The sequence below is a fragment of the Epinephelus moara genome, chromosome 5, assembly GCF_006386435.1.
Source record: "Epinephelus moara isolate mb chromosome 5, YSFRI_EMoa_1.0, whole genome shotgun sequence".
In the NCBI taxonomy this organism is placed as follows: Eukaryota; Metazoa; Chordata; class Actinopteri; order Perciformes; family Serranidae; genus Epinephelus; species Epinephelus moara.
This window is the reverse complement of record NC_065510.1, coordinates 4,045,288-4,060,981: the sequence shown is the minus strand read 5'-3', so window position 1 is coordinate 4,060,981 and position 15,694 is coordinate 4,045,288. Positions and strand designations below refer to the sequence as shown.

The 15,694-nt window shown below is 44.5% G+C and overlaps 1 protein-coding gene across 3 annotated transcripts in view; it reads left to right on the top strand.

The window, feature by feature from the left end:
* The window catches only part of LOC126389800 (protein jagged-1b-like), a 47,463-nt gene extending 32,900 nt beyond the window's left edge, over window positions 1-14,563 (top strand). The window contains exons 13-26 of one of the 3 annotated variants that reach the window (XM_050043689.1): window positions 966-1,116; window positions 1,441-1,605; window positions 1,753-1,866; window positions 1,973-2,086; window positions 2,312-2,425; window positions 2,514-2,630; window positions 2,905-2,932; window positions 3,572-3,657; window positions 5,159-5,272; window positions 5,518-5,627; window positions 5,854-6,084; window positions 8,545-8,676; window positions 9,103-9,253; window positions 10,747-14,563. In XM_050043689.1, the coding sequence (XP_049899646.1) occupies window positions 966-1,116; window positions 1,441-1,605; window positions 1,753-1,866; window positions 1,973-2,086; window positions 2,312-2,425; window positions 2,514-2,630; window positions 2,905-2,932; window positions 3,572-3,657; window positions 5,159-5,272; window positions 5,518-5,627; window positions 5,854-6,084; window positions 8,545-8,676; window positions 9,103-9,253; window positions 10,747-11,276 (2,157 nt within the window). In that variant the 3' untranslated portion in view covers window positions 11,277-14,563. Of the gene's footprint in view, window positions 1-965; window positions 1,117-1,440; window positions 1,606-1,752; window positions 1,867-1,972; window positions 2,087-2,311; window positions 2,426-2,513; window positions 2,631-2,904; window positions 2,933-3,571; window positions 3,658-5,158; window positions 5,273-5,517; window positions 5,628-5,853; window positions 6,085-8,544; window positions 8,677-9,102; window positions 9,254-10,743 lie in introns of all 3 variants that reach the window. The other 2 variants (XM_050043688.1, XM_050043690.1) reach the window with 2 other exon arrangements.
* The last annotated feature ends 1,131 nt before the right edge of the window (window positions 14,564-15,694 follow it).

Below are 15,694 nucleotides of genomic sequence, written 5' to 3'. Positions count from 1 at the left end.
CGCACCATGTCACAAAGCTCACATCATCTCAAACATGACAATGAGTTCACTGTACTCCAATGGCCTCCACAGTCACCAGATCTCAGTCCAATAGAGCACCTTTGGGATGTGCTGGAACGGGAGATTCTCATCATGGATCAACTGTGTGATGTCATCATGTCAATATGGACCAAACTCTCTGAGGAATGTTTCAGCACCTTGTTGAATCTGTGATACCAAGAATTAAAAAGGGGCTTCAACCCTGTACCAGCAAGGTGTACCTAATAAAGTGGCTGGTGAGTGTATATTATGAGTGAAATAAGCAGTCAGAACTGCCGCTGAGCATTTCCTCCTTGGATCTGAGGTGCACCAGTGACAGTCTCATTAAGAGTACAGTGAAACGAGTGCTGTCGGAGGAGAAGCAGTGAAGCTTCACTCTAACACGTTTGTTCTTATTTTCAGGCGATTACACGCTAAAGAAAACAGACTTCTTAAATTATATTCCATTTCTATAAATACATCTCCTAAATCCTACACACTGGAGCTTTAAACTCCTCCTCCTCCTCCACATTCTTCCTCTTCTCCTTTCATTGTTTCCTGAGATAATCGCTGTAACTGTACACCACGTCTTTGTCTGGCTGGTTAACACAAACTTCTCTCCAGCACACCAGGATCTGACCCACAAACTGGTAAATACTGCTCTCAGCTAACAGACGTCAGATAGTGGTGATGTAACTGAAGCTCTTAAAGAGAGAGTGTGTTTAAAGATATCGACAGTCTGTTGGCTTCTGATTGGCTTCTGTCAAAAAATTATTATAGTCATTAACATCTGAAATCTTCAGCCACCCTGGAGTCCTCTCAAAGGTCTGTTGGCGATCTGTTAGTGGTTACCATGGTGATGTGTATTGTACAGGTGCCATAGACACATGAAATGCTGACGTGTCGTTTGTCACAGTGAGAAGCTGAATCGTTCTCTCTGTCCACAGCTGGATATCGATTACTGCCTCCACAGTCCGTGTCTGAACGGCGGCCGATGCTTCAACCTGGCGTCTGACTACGTCTGTAAATGTCCCGAAGACTTCGAGGGCAAGAACTGCTCTCACCTGAAGGACCACTGCCGCACCACGCCCTGCAAAGGTTCACATGCACTCCATGTTCACTCGTTAGTCATCTCGTTCGTGTTCGAGTGCTCACACGGGTGGAAAGTGTATTTAGAAAAGACTTTTAATCATATCCAGACTCTGGTTTATGGTTCTGTTTCCTGGAACTTCCTGGACAGAAACTATAATGTAATTCTATACTCACAGGAAGGATTGTGTCATTTGTCTCAGTCTTTATGCTAAGCTAAGCTAACCTTCATATTCAGCTTCATATTCACTGTACAGACATGAGAGTGGTGTCAATCTGAGCCTCTAACTCTGAGTCAGAAGAATAAATGAGCATACTTCCTTCCTCCTCCAGTGATTGACAGCTGCACAGTGGCGGTGGCGTCCAATAGCACGCCGGGCGGGGTGCGTTTGATTTCATCCAACGTCTGCGGCCCTCACGGGCGATGTCGCAGTCAGGCCGGTGGGCAGTTCAGCTGCGAGTGTGAGGAGGGATTCACCGGGACATACTGCCACGAGAGTGAGTCCAAACATTAATATTACATTCTGCTTTGTGTTTTTGTCCATCCCATAATAATAATCTGGTTTTCTTTTTTGTATTCTGTTTATTTACATTTACTTTAACAACGCAACTGAAAAAAAAAAAATAATTCTTTGCGTCTGTCAGATATAAACGACTGTGAGAGCGCCCCCTGTCTGAATGGAGGAACCTGCATTGATAAAGTCAGTCAGTATCAGTGTATCTGTGCCGACGGCTGGGACGGACCCACCTGCCAGAACAGTGAGTCCTGCTCCTCCTCCTCCTCCTCCTCCTCCTCCTCCATCCTCAGCTCGGTGCAGAGCGGACACGTTGGATGTGCTCTGACGTTTTGTTTCTTGTTGCGCAGACGTCGATGACTGCAGCTCTGCTCCCTGTCAGAACCGCGGCGTCTGTCGAGATCTGGTCAACGATTTCTACTGCGAGTGTAACAATGGCTGGAAGGGAAAGACCTGCCACTCCAGTGAGTTTGTGTGTGTGTGTGTGTGTGTGTGTGGGGGGGAATGTTGGTGATAAACTGAAGGATGAAGAGTTCCTTTGTGTGTTAAGAACATTCTCCTTCTCAAACAGGACAGGAGGAGTTCCCACAAACATAAAATGTGTGTGTTGTTTGAGCCCTGCAGGTGTCCAGATGTTCATTTTCCAGATGTTCATTTTCCGACTCGCTGATGTCTGTTTTTATTTCCAGGAGAGAGTCAGTGCGACGAGGCGACCTGTAACAACGGAGGAACCTGCTACGACGAGGGCGACACCTTCAAGTGTCTGTGTGCCGCTGGCTGGGATGGCGTCACCTGTAACATTGGTCAGCATGACGCCACGTTTTCTTTTTCATTTTTAAAGCGTGTCTGTGTTCCAGTGAAGACGTCTGACAGTCGTGTTTGTGTCTCCAGCGAAGAACAGCAGCTGTCTGCCGAGTCCCTGTGAGAACGGAGGAACCTGTGTGGTGGACGGAGACTCTTTCAGCTGTGTCTGTAAGGAGGGCTGGGAGGGCGCCACCTGCAGCCACAGTGAGTGACTCGCTTTTATCTCATCGTTGTTGATGTTTGTGCAGCTCAAAGAAAAGGATCTGTGCTCTGGTTACCATCGATGTCTGTGTCAAACTTAAATCGTAGTCTGTCCTAAAGTTGTAGAGAAAAAGTGTTGCCCTGTCCGAGCTGCAGAGGATGTTTGATTTGATCGATATTCTCATCCAGAGTCAGACTGAAGAGGTTCAAACCTGTGCGATGTGGCGAACACAGTGACTGAAGTCTAACACAGTATATTTTTTTCTTTATTTTCCAGATGCCAACGACTGCAGTCCTCATCCCTGGTGAGTTCAACACACACACACACTAAAATCCTTGAGTTCAGTCACAGTGAGCCGAGTTAACTGAACAGTCTGATGTTGATGACGGCTGCTGTTCTGTAAAACAAAAGAAAACATTGATAAAATATTTCTGAAATTAGTTTTCAAAGCTTGAGATGTCTGGTAGCAGCATGTGATCCTTCAGCTCCAGTCAAAACGTCATGTTCTGACGGTGAGAGCTGTGACGTTTGTAGTGATAAACTCATATCCAACATTAAGTTCTCCTTTTTGGCCTCCTCCTCCTCCTCGTCATGCGTTCGTTCAGCAAATCAGATCTGGAACAAAACAACTTGCTCGCTGCCAGTTTCACTTTTTATCTGCTCAGCTCCTACTCTCCTCTCTGCAAGCCACAGAGTCTGAGACGGCTCGTATCTTAAAAAGAAAACACAAATAAGAAATATAATATTTTTCAGCGTGTAGTTTAGATGAGTGTTGGGTATGAGGGCTCCAGCTCAGTACAGTCAGGGTTATTGATTTATAGCAACCTTTTTGCTTTTTCACGGGGAAATGACTCAGACAGGAAAAACCTCACTTGTTTTTTTTTCCAGAATAAAAGTCTTGTTGTTGCACACAGTGTTAAAGCTCCTCTCTGTCCTCCTGCAGTTACAACAGCGGGACCTGTGTGGATGGAGACAACTGGTATCGATGTGAATGTGCTCCGGGGTTCGCTGGCCCAGACTGCAGGATCAGTGAGTGTTGACCTTTGACCCTTTCACAAACATCTATCCCTCTGCTCATCTGCTGTCCTTTATTATTCCTAATGTGTTTCCTGTTTCTTTTTCTGTGCCTTTCTCATTTTCTGCTTTGCTGTTCTGTCGTCTTACTTTAGCTCCGTCTCTTTCTACCTCCGTTCCTTTACGTTAAAGGGACAGTTCACCCCAAAATCTAAACTACATATTTTTCCTCTCACCTGTAGTGCTGTGTATCCGTGTAGACAGTTTTGGTGTGAGATACAGAGTCTATGTAGTGGAACTAGATGGTCAACATCAGTGTCTCTTTCCAGAAATCATGACCTGGTTACTCAGAATAATCCACAGACCTTGTTGTGTTTCATGTAGGAACTATTTTCTTTCTGCTGAACTACACCTGCTAACTGTATCACTGCGCAGAGAGAAGTGTGCATCTACTGCTAGCTCACCTAGCAACACTGAGCTAGCTAATGTTGGAGTCCTGCGGGGTCCATTTCTGAAAACCCGCCCGTACCCATAAGGCTCAGTACCAGAACTGACCTTTTACCTGTCATTATGTCGAAGTCAAAGCCACACCTGTGATTAACCCCCCCCAGGCTCCAGTCCCTCACATGAAGCTGGTCCTCCGTCTCTTTGACTGGATGGTGAAAACATTCAGTCACTGCCAGGTTAGGAAACATGTTAGCATGCTTCTTCCACCACCATCAAACCTCCAAAGGATCCTCCTTGGGTGTCTTGAACTCCATGTAGGCTGCCACCTCATCCTCGGGCTGCAAAGTTTCATGGCTGGAGTCCTCCACGTCGGTGACCAATGTGACCACGGGGTCAGAGGTTACACTTGTGTCACTGACTTTCAAAATAAAAGCAACTGCAGCTTGATAATAGAGATTTAGATGTTAGAATATTACACATATACTGCACAGCTTTTTACTCTGTTTTATTCTGAAAAATTAAAAATAGATTTTGTTCTCACCTGCTGCCTGCCGACGTGGAGTTCATTTTTACTCATGAGTTTATATATACACATATTTGTACCTGTTGCTCAGCTTTTTGTGGGTTAACCGTTGGGTACCCGACCCCGCTGAGGCTCAAGCTCAGTTGAGGAGGATGCCATTTATGTCACGAGCCTCTTGTCCATGATTAGATGAACACTTCTTCTGCACAGTGATGCAGTTGGTGGGTGCAGGTCGGTAGAAATGGTTCCTACATGAAACTGTTCACAACAAGGTCTGTGGATCATCTTGAGTAACTGGGTCATGATTTCTGAAAAGAGACACTGATGCTTAAGTAAATCTCCCTGTAATAGACATTCTTTCACTATTGTGTCAATTTATTATTTAAATGATTAGTTGAAAAAACAAACAGATAATCAATAATAAAACTCAGTTGCAGATGTTTCTCTTTGACAGCTCTGTGTAAATAGTTCTCAGCCTCTCTGTGTTACTGAGGACAGAGAAATATATTTAACATTAAAATAAAAACTGACCCTCATCTCTTTCAGACATCAACGAGTGCCAGTCGTCTCCCTGCTCATTCGGCTCCACCTGCGTGGATGAAATCAACGGCTACCGCTGCGTCTGTCCACCAGGAAGAACTGGCCCCCGCTGCCAGGAAGGTAAAACCTCACACAGTTTGTGTGCTTTTTTAAAAGGAGTTTTTATGCTGTAACAGTTTTGAGACTTGATGTTCACATAATGTCTCTGTCCTCGGCATGAAAACAAAAAATCAGGATTCAAAAGAGTAGAGTAGAGTAAATGTAACTGCTGGTACTGTGATCTGAAGATTCACTCGTGTGAAGTCGGTGTTGGTGTTGATCAGAGTTGAGTGGTGATGGTGCTGCTGGTGGTTTTTGTGCTGCAGCATCGGGGAGGCCCTGTGTGGTCGGAGGGCTGGTGGCTCTGGATGGAAGCAGATGGGACGAAGACTGCAACACCTGCCGCTGTCACAACGGGAGGATCACCTGCACGAAGGTACAGCGGAGACCTCATGGTTATGAGTACTGTGTACTGTGTAAAAAAACTAGGAGTGGGGGAAATCAGTACAGCATTGTATCACAACATTTTTGTGTGGCAATATTATATTGGAAAGTAGGAAAGTAGTTAAAAGTGTATTTCATTCTGAACTAAGGAAATGGATGTCGTTCTGTTTCGTCACAGTAAAATGTAAAAACTGACCAGACAGTTTTGTCTCTGGCAGCTGTGGTGTGGACCTAAACCCTGCAGCCTCCACAGTAAGCCTCATGGCGCCGACTGTCCGGCCGGTCAGACCTGCTTTGCGGTGCGAGACGAACGCTGCTTCGTGAAGCCCTGCTCCAGCCAGGGGGAGTGCTGGAGCCCCACCCACCGGGTCCCGCCCACAGCCAGGTGTCACTCAGAGAGCAGCTGCGCCAACGTCACCTTCACCTTCAACAAGGACATCATGGCAACGGTCAGTTTGGTTTCCCGCCGTCTTCCTCCTTCATCTTCTCTCTGTCCAACTTTATCTGCACACTGAGCAAAGGTCGGCAGATTGAAACTCAGATTTTTCAAGGTTCTCCTCCAGAAAAATCTGAGTTTCAGAGACTTTGTTTCCTGCGTTTGGTGACGTTTAACGAATGAACTGCAGCCACACTTTAATGTTAAATACTATTAGTTCTCAGGAAAGGATACAGAATGATTCGACTCTCTGACCTGAACCTGCGTGAATCTCTGGCATGAACTAGTATTCAGTTGTAATTCATTCAGTTCATCACACCCTGCGACCCTCGTGCTCGATGGAAAAATCAAAACAGCACATTTTACAAACTGCCTTCATCTTTCGTTTAAATGAAGTGTGTAAAATTTAGGGGGATTTAGTGGCATCTAGTGGTGAGGACTGCAGATTGCAACCTGCTGAAACTTCTGGGTAGAATTCCTTCATTGTTCATTGTTCAGGAGTTGAATTATCCTCAGAGGTCTCTTCCTCTTAAAACAAACAGAGCAGCTGATTAAAACCGGTAAAAACACTAAATAAAGTTGTTCAGTGTTAAAAAAATCTGTGTTTTTGTGACGTTCTTGTTGCAGAGCGTCTGGTAACTATGGTGACCAACACAAAAACGCAAGTGTCCCTATCTAGAGTGAGTTGGTGCTTCTTAAGGTCGAGGAAAGATCCTTAAACGGCTGAATTTCAAGGAGGCCATGTCATCGAATCCCACCGATGTCAAAGAGTGAATTGAATCCTATAGAGGACTGAGTCTTTATTCAGAGAATTTTTAAAAATGCATGTTTGCATCCTCAGCAGGGATGAAGTACCCATGATACTTTGCACACAATTTGCCAGAATTGAAGGCGGGGCCTCTCAGTGATGCACACCAAGGCACTTGCTAGCCTGTTCCAATGTGTGATCACCGAATGCTAGGAAAGAGTCTCACGCAGCCTCTGTAGGGCCCAACTTGGAAGGACCCATCCTACCACGGAAGCATCCTTTACTTTGAGATGCAGAGAGTGTTTGGTTTGTCCGTTCTGGGCTACTGTAGAAACATGGCGGTGCAGCAGGGAGATCTCTGTAGACGAGGACCTGCTCCCTGTGTAGATATAAATGTCTCATTCTGAGGGAACGAAAACACAGTGATTCTTATTTTCAGCTGACTAAAGAAAATATCATGTTTCAGTTCGGACAATATATCTGCCTAAATCCTACACACTGGAGCTTTTCAGCATCACACTTGTATTTGTGGTTTCTACCAAACATTGTTTAAAAACACCTGTTTTTCTCACACTTCCTGCCTGAATACACCTTTAATCACCCTCCGTCTGAAACACTCCGTTTTAGCGCCTGTCTCTTTAAGTCCCCCTCCCAAAACAGTCCTCTCAGCTCTGATTGGTCACTGTTTCCACATCTGCGCTCTCAGTATCTCAGTCTGTCTCAGTATGGTTGCAGTCTGGGAATGACTGTCACGGCACTGTAGCGTAGGGCTGCGTGATGTAGCCACCATGTACGATATATCAATATATTTTCAAGCGAGATATAAATTTAGACAACACCGTTTATATCAATATAGGGTCAAGTTGCGTTACATAACGCTGTTCTCCATCAACACCCAGAGACACAGAGCTGCTCCTCTGTTTAATCTGTCTGGTCATTAGTCTACAGTGTGACATCGGTCTGTACGCTGCACGTGCTGCGCTACATCAGTCTGTGACATGAATGAAATGAGCGCAGCAGCACAGGTGCAGTACAGTGATGCGCTGCTTGTTAGTGTGTGAGGTGGATCATCGCGCGTTGATGTTCTTCTCGGTGGTTGTAGTCTATTTTGTAACATGGAGAGAACCGAGATATGAACTTTTGTCTACATCACCCCGCCCTCCTGCAGCGGCAGTTTCTACCTTTTATATTGTGCAGGTGTGATATCATAAGCTCTGACGGCTGGGTTACAGGCACAGTTTCTTTATACGGACCGAGCGTTTAGTTACTTTCACAGTACTGATAGAGCACCTCTGCCTGCTTTGTATTAAAAAGACATGGAAACCTGACTTACAATACTGGCAGGTACGAACGGTAGACTTGTCGACGAGTCATTGGTCTACTTTACAGCGCCAGAAACAGGGTGTGAAAATTTGTCAGAAATCTGGAGAAATACGGGACAGTCGTGTCCCTGAGAGGAAACCGAGAGAGGGCAATAGAAAATGTGAAAATTGGGTGGTTTGGTTGGTGTAACAGTCACAGGTGGACATTTTCCTGATTATATCTACATGCTTTAACTGAAGGAACGTTTTCAATGCAGGACTTTGACTTGAAACAGAGTATTTTCACAGTGTGGTATGAGGGTCTGAATACTTCCTCCACCGCTGTCGGTTACCGTCACACAGAATATCTGATACCTTCACGGTGCTGTGGTTGCTGATGTCGTTCCTCTGGTGTGTGTTACAGGGTGTGACGGTGGAGCAGGTTTGTCGTGAGCTCAGGAGCCTCTACGTCGTCAAGAATCTGTCCTCCGACTCCTCCGTCTCCATGACCTGCGAGCCTTCACTCAGCGCCAACAACGAGATCCACGTAGCCATCGTGAGTCACATCTGGTCTGAGAGTCAGTCGGCGTTAGTGTTTGACCAAAGCAGAAGAAAACTCTGCAGCGTAGTGTGATGATTATAAAGCTGTCATCAGCTGATGTGATCTGGTCCTGATTTCCTCTGGTTTCCAGTACATCACATTAACATTTACCAAAAGTCTAGAGTCTAAATCCAAACCTATTCTATAATTAGAACATGGAAATGGAGCAAGAATCTGGAGATAAGAGCCCCAACACTGTCGCTGCTGCAGCCAGAGAAATAAAATGCATCCACTGTGCCAGATGATTTTTTTTAGGAATGGAAAAGCTTTCATGACTTATTGTGTTGCATGAATCAGTGATTAGAGGGTACCAGCGTTTATTTAGACTGAACTGTCACAGATAAACAGGCTGTAATGGAGTTTTTGTGTTGAATATTTCAGTCGACAGACGACCAGAGGAGAGGTCTGACCTTTGTCAAGGATATCACAGACAGGATCATGGATCTGGTCAGCAAGAGGAGCGCCAACAGCACCATCATCAGCGCCATCGCAGAGGTTCGGATCCAGAGACGACAGAGCCACAACCCCAACGGTGAGCCACTGAATGGAAAAAGCATCAGCGCTTTACGACTCTCATTTATTTGAGCAGAAAACTTCATTCTTGACTTTGGGAATTATAGTTTGACAAAATAATCTAAATTAGAAGGAGCACTTAGTGGCTTTCTTGATGCCAAAGACTATTTTTGAACAGTTTTGACACTTTGTGATGACGTCTGAGTTACCGACTGAGCAGACGGGTCACTTTAGATTCATTTTGCTTTTGATAGCCCGACACCCATTAACCTGTAACTAACAGTTTAAAACTGCTCTCACTGCACAGTGCAATACCCACCCTGACAACTGCCTACAGGCAAGATTGTTCCCCCCAAAACCAAAGTGTTTTTTAAAGTGGTTGCTGCTGCTGCTGCTATGATCCACAGGCAGGTGCTTCAGTGAGCACTGGAAGAAGTGCAAGCTAGCTTGTAGCGACAGAAATCACTGACATAGCCAAAGATTTCCACATACTGGGACAATTTACCACCAGAACATTATGAAGCCAGCATGGCAGAGCAAAATCTGTGAGTGTGCATGTGGGCAGCAACTAGGGTTGGGTCGGTATGAAAAAATAAATAAAAAAATGGTCCGCTTTTTGTAAAAAAACGCATCAAGTCGGTAATACCGGATTTTTGCCACTTGGGGACGCAGTTGACTCATTTAAAATAAAAAACGACCTTAGGACAACAGAGTGACAGTAACAAGTTGTTTCTTTTATTCCTTACAAATAAATTTTGCAGCTTACTCAATCAGTGCAAACAAGAGTTGCCTCCTTCGTCTGGCTCAAAACCAAAGTGTTGCCATAGTGGCGCATTCTTTGATTTCTTTGAGACTAAATTGTCCGCCATTATCGACTCCCCGTCACTATTAAACAAACTCCAGGCTACAGTAGAGGCTTCAGCGCTTGTGCACTCACACCCCCTAGCTCAGTCCCCGCCCCACCCCCCTCTCTCTCCTGCTCGCTGTGCGCTTGGTGAAGAGGCAGACACAGGTGCTCACAGACTCAGGCTTACTATAAGCAGAGCGGACTCTGTGTAAAAATGTCCATGAAAAATCCCCGCGATGTGAAAAATACATGCCGAACAGTCTTTTGTGTGACACTGGTGCGGACGGAGTACCAAACCAAATTGGTATTACCGAAAACCGACCCAACCCTAGCGGCAACCACTTTATAGCGCTACCGCCATGTTGGAAGCCACTCCCCCAGTGCCACCTTTCCCTCATTAACTTGACTGGAGGCCGTGAGTTACTGCGTGGCGATGTGAAAGCCCTTTCGCAAATTTGCGTACGGGACACACAGAGGTCACATCCATCCATGATATCCATCTTCTTGTCTGATGTTGGCTAAAGCAGGAAACAAATTTCAAAATGTCAGGCCGGTCCTTCAGTTACAGTTTTGTTCAAAATTTTTAAAACGATGTGCACAGTCTAGTTTTTAAATCAAGAGTCTTGAGTTGTTTATTGACCTCCTTTCTTCTGTCTGTCCAGCAGACCATCTCGTGCCCCTGCTGGTTTCTGTGGTCATCGTTGTCTGGGTGTTGGCGATCGCCTCGATGTTGCTGTGGTGCGTGAGGAGGCGGAGGAAGCAAAGTGCCCACACTGGGGTCAGGACGCAGTCGGCGGCATCTTTGGCACCAGCAACCGAGGACAACAACGCCCTCCACAACAGCGTCAGCGCCGCCCGGGAGCAGCTCAACCACATCAAGAACCCCATTGAGAAAAACCCCCCCAACCACCACCACCAACACCACCACCTTCTCCATCACCACCTCTGTGAGGACAAGAACACCGTAAACGCCAAGATCCGGAAGTCGGACACTGGAAGCCAATCAGATGAGGACGAGATGGACAAGAGGCTACAGAAGGCGAGGTTCCCCCGGGCACCGCCGGCGTACTCGCTGGTAGACTGGGAGGAACGACCCCCCCACTGTACAACAGGCAAACCCCCACACTGGACTAGCAAACAGGACAACAGGCAGCTGCAGACACAGAGTGTTAACAGGATAGAATATATTGTATAACCAGCGGGGTTCAGAATGAACACATGGTCCTCAGAGATCAGACCCCCCCCCTCCCCCCCCCCCCCTCCAGTGGTGGAAGACTTCTGGTTCTTTTTTATATTCGTCTTTTGTTCAGGACTGAACGTCGAGATGGATTTTGCTGTTTAATTTATGACGCTGGTCTGAACGGTCCACTGCGGTTGGCTGGATCTCCCATTATGTGGACGCCTTCGTAAAGGACAGAATCTGGGTGTGCAGGAGCCTTGCTAAGAGACGTACATGCACGACTGGTATCTTTGAGTCAGTGCTTTGTTGCAACACAGCACTTGACCAGTTTGGAAAAATATTTATTTTGTTTTTGGGGGGAAAATTTGAGTCCATATGAAGAACCGTCCATGTAGAATGTTTCTGTATAGATGTGTAAATAATGTTTTAATTAATCATTGTGCAAATTTGATTTATTAACTTAATCGTCAAGAGCCTTAAGATATTCCTTTTCTTTAATTTATGAATTTTGTTTGGAGTTTGACAGCTTTGTAAACTCAAGACTTCTTAATGATTTTTTTTATATATATTTTAACGCTAAAAGTGTTCTTGAAAGAATAGTTTTTTAGCCTTTTGGATTCGGGCATTTTTGTGCCTCAACTAAATGTTTTGTACTTTGTCCGCCTGATGCCGTTTTGTTGGTATGTTTGCCAGGATGTTCTGTTGTTAGTACTCTACATGTAAATGGAGAGGGTGGGGGGGTGAAGGCTGGGTGGTTACAGACAGATGTTGCTGCTGAGGGTCTTTTTTATACACACCAGTCACCAGAGGAAATGGTTGGCATTGTACATTTCCGCTAACAGCAGATACATTACATTTGTACAATATTATGTAATGTATAAAACCTGTTTCAACATTGCTGTGGTGAACGTGTTCAGGTTTAGACACAAAAAACACTTGAGCACCTCCCTAGTGTTTTTTTCCCAGGAAGCGCACCAGGTTTTGAAGACATATTTTTTGTAGTGGACAAACAGTGAAACTACACAGTCACGTGATGCCCTGCAGCCCAAAAAGACTTTTTCCCATTGACTTACATGGCAAAAAACCCCATCTGTAAATAAGTGGATGAATTTTAACCCCCACAGAATGATTTGTGTCATTATCAGGATTTGATCCATAACATATTCTAAAGTCTAAAAAAGAGACAGTATTAAATAATGTTATCCCTATTTAAGTAAGCGCTACGCTAGGCTAGCAAGCTAAGCTAGTAGTAGCTAGCAAGCGAGTGCGCTAGCTAGTGGAAAAGTTGTCTACTTCCACTTTAAACTGGCAATTTTGAATCCAAAGCCGAGGTTATTTTTACAATGACGACCTAAAAAATATTTACTGTCAGACTGCTGCATCATCACAACCAGCTGAATTAATAATGAAGTAGCTTTATAAAGTTAATGTCTGCAAAGTAATGAAAACCCCAGAGAACGAATTGGATTTACTTTGTTACCCCCCCCCCCCCTTATAATACTGTGAAGTGATTGGCTGAATTTAAAAACTGACTGACAGCTTGTTCTGTCAGCGTATTGGTGAAATCAGCTTTTGATTGATGGGGATTGTAAGCCTCTGATTGGCCAAATTAAAAATGATAAACAGTTACTACGCCCCGTCAAAGTATCCAACCTGCACAGACACATACCCGTAAAACTTCAATTAAACGCCCAGTCCCTGTTACTAGCCTGGTGTGGCTACACATTTTGACCAGTAAAGGCCTGTCTCAATCAGAGGCCTGGTCTGGTTGCCAAGCAGTTAATTTTTATGGATGTATAAAATCAGGATGTTAGTTGCCTACTTGAGCTAATGTCAGTTAGCTGTTTAGATCACATACAAATATTAATGTTTAAACTTTTGTCAATATGGAGATGCTACCTACGGTGAGCTCGGTTGATTTCATTTTACTGAAAGAAGACCGTAATGCGTTCAGATTTACCAGCATGACGAATAAACAAGTGGTGACTACTGGGTAAGTTATTTATATTCCTTCAGTCTGTAAGGGTCCACTGATCAACAGAATCAAAAGCGTTTTTCCTAAAAATTAATTGTAAAAATAATAATTGTTTTAGCAGGAAAAGGTGTTGTGTCGGTGTGCCGGATGCCGTTAAACAAGTGCCGTAACATAACACATAACTGATACGTTAGAAGCCTAATTTTTACACACCTAATATTCGGACTGGTTCAGATAAACTATTTAATTGTATTTCCCAAACTCGCTGGGCAACAGTTTTATATGAAAGGACACAAAAGGCCTGTCCCAAATATAGGCCTGCTGAGTTCAGTGACGTAAGCAAATAATAGCCGGGGCTACTCATAAAAGTTTTACGCTACTTGTGGGGAGAGACTGGAGGGTGGCCACCATGTCTCACAGTAACGTCACCTTGACACCAGGACAGCATTACCAGCAATAATAGTGAATGAATGGCGCTGCTAGCTAACTTAGTGCAGTGTAGAACAGGCAAGGCTAACATTAGCTAACCAGCAGGGCTATGTTTCTATGTGTTAACACAACCAGCTGCCTGTCTGTCAGCACATCCAACAGAAAATAAAATGAAAGGCAAAACATTTAAATTTCGCCACCTCTAAATGAGTAGCGATTTGAAATGCAGTGCTAAAGCTCTCAGAGTCAGTGGAGCGCCAGAGCAAAAGGAGAGGCCTCTAGTATTTCACCTCATTTGTGTTTTTAATATATAAAACATTAACCTGTTAGTTACCGGTTAATGGGTGTCGGACTACCAGAAGCAAAATTAATCAAAATCTCTAGTTCATATTCTGCGTCACTTTAGAAACGCTGACATCAAACGTACAAATGTAACGTGCCATACGTGGTTTGCAGAAAGGTACAATGCCAACGTTTTCCTCTGGGCTGTTTTATACAAACCAACATGGTGGCAGACATATTGCTTTTGCTACTGAAAAGAAATTCTTTAAGGGACGCGACTTGTTTTGTAATTATTTGTACATACAGTGTGAAGAAAAAAAGGGTTGAGCTGTAGATCCTGTTTCCATGTTTGTAACATCTGAATGATCAAACCTGAGTAATCAGAAGGAGTCCTGTGGAGTTTAATGCTAACGTTTACATTCAGCGAGGTCTGACAAAGGTCTAAAACTCCACAGGGAACCTTTACTTGATGAGAGAGTTCAACATTGTAGAACTGTCATGTGACGTGTTTCCTGTTGTTGATTGGAGGATAAAATGAGGCTGTGAAACCATGTTTGACTTCAGTCATCTGCCCCGTTAGTTTATGATGGAGGAAAAAATAAAACATGTTTTTCTCATATTTCAAATGAAAGTCTTTGTGTTTGTTAGTGGCAACAGTGACATAATGTTTGGAGAAAGTTACGTTTCTTAAAAGATGTGGAGTTAAAAAATATCTGATCACTGATGCAGCTGATGATGCCAGTTTGATAGAAACTCTGCTCATGTCATTCCTAAAGCTCAAGTCTTCTCTAAATCTCAGAGCGTTTAACCCTTTAGTACTGAGGCTGTGGGAGCTGAACGTACTGCAAGTTAAGAAAATATCACCAAGTTGCACCTGCGAAAAAAAACAAACAAAAAAACCACACGACAACAGAGACTGTTTCCAGGGAACACTAGAAAGTGAAGCACACGGCTGAGCAGGAGCTGAATTATCCACAGAAGTCTCCTCCTCTCCAAAACAAACAGACCGGGGGCCTCATTCTTGAAACACTGGTAGGATCCTACTTTAAGTGTACGTGTGCCCAAAAGCTGAAAATGGTGTGCACCACAAAATAATCTGATTTTTAAAACTGTGCACACACACACCTGCAAGCACTTTTCCCTTTATAAATCACAGTCCACCTAAAAGGTTGCAGGTGGATTCAGCTCACATCCCGCCCTGTACACACCCACAATCTACCATGAATGGCCAATGCAAAGTACCTCATGAATATTTTTGCCTGCTGATCAATGTCATTTGACGCTCAATCATGGCAGAGAAGACGAGGAAAAGGAATTTCACAGAGAACGAAACAGAGGTGCTTGTGGGGGAGGTGGAGGCCAGGAAAATTATGATATTTGGTGGCCACAGTATGGCATCACTAATAAAAGAGAAACAAGTGAGTGGCAGCACGTCGTCACCACCGTAAATAGTGTGAGAGGTGAAGAAGAAGAGGTGGAGGCCAAGAGGAGAGTGGCATGGCACCGTCAAAGCGTGTCTGCTACAGGTGGGGGTCAGGGCACACCCGAGCCCACACCGCTGGACACCAAAATAGCCTCCATCCTTGGGACGGCCAGCGTGTGTGGCACAGTGTCGGAGAGGGAAGGAGACACACATATGACGGAGACCACAGAAGACACCGGTTAAGTACAGTTTGATCTGTTTATTAAATGTATAAATTAAATAGTTCAACAGAGACTTGTGAAAAGGCACAGTGGACTAATGTGT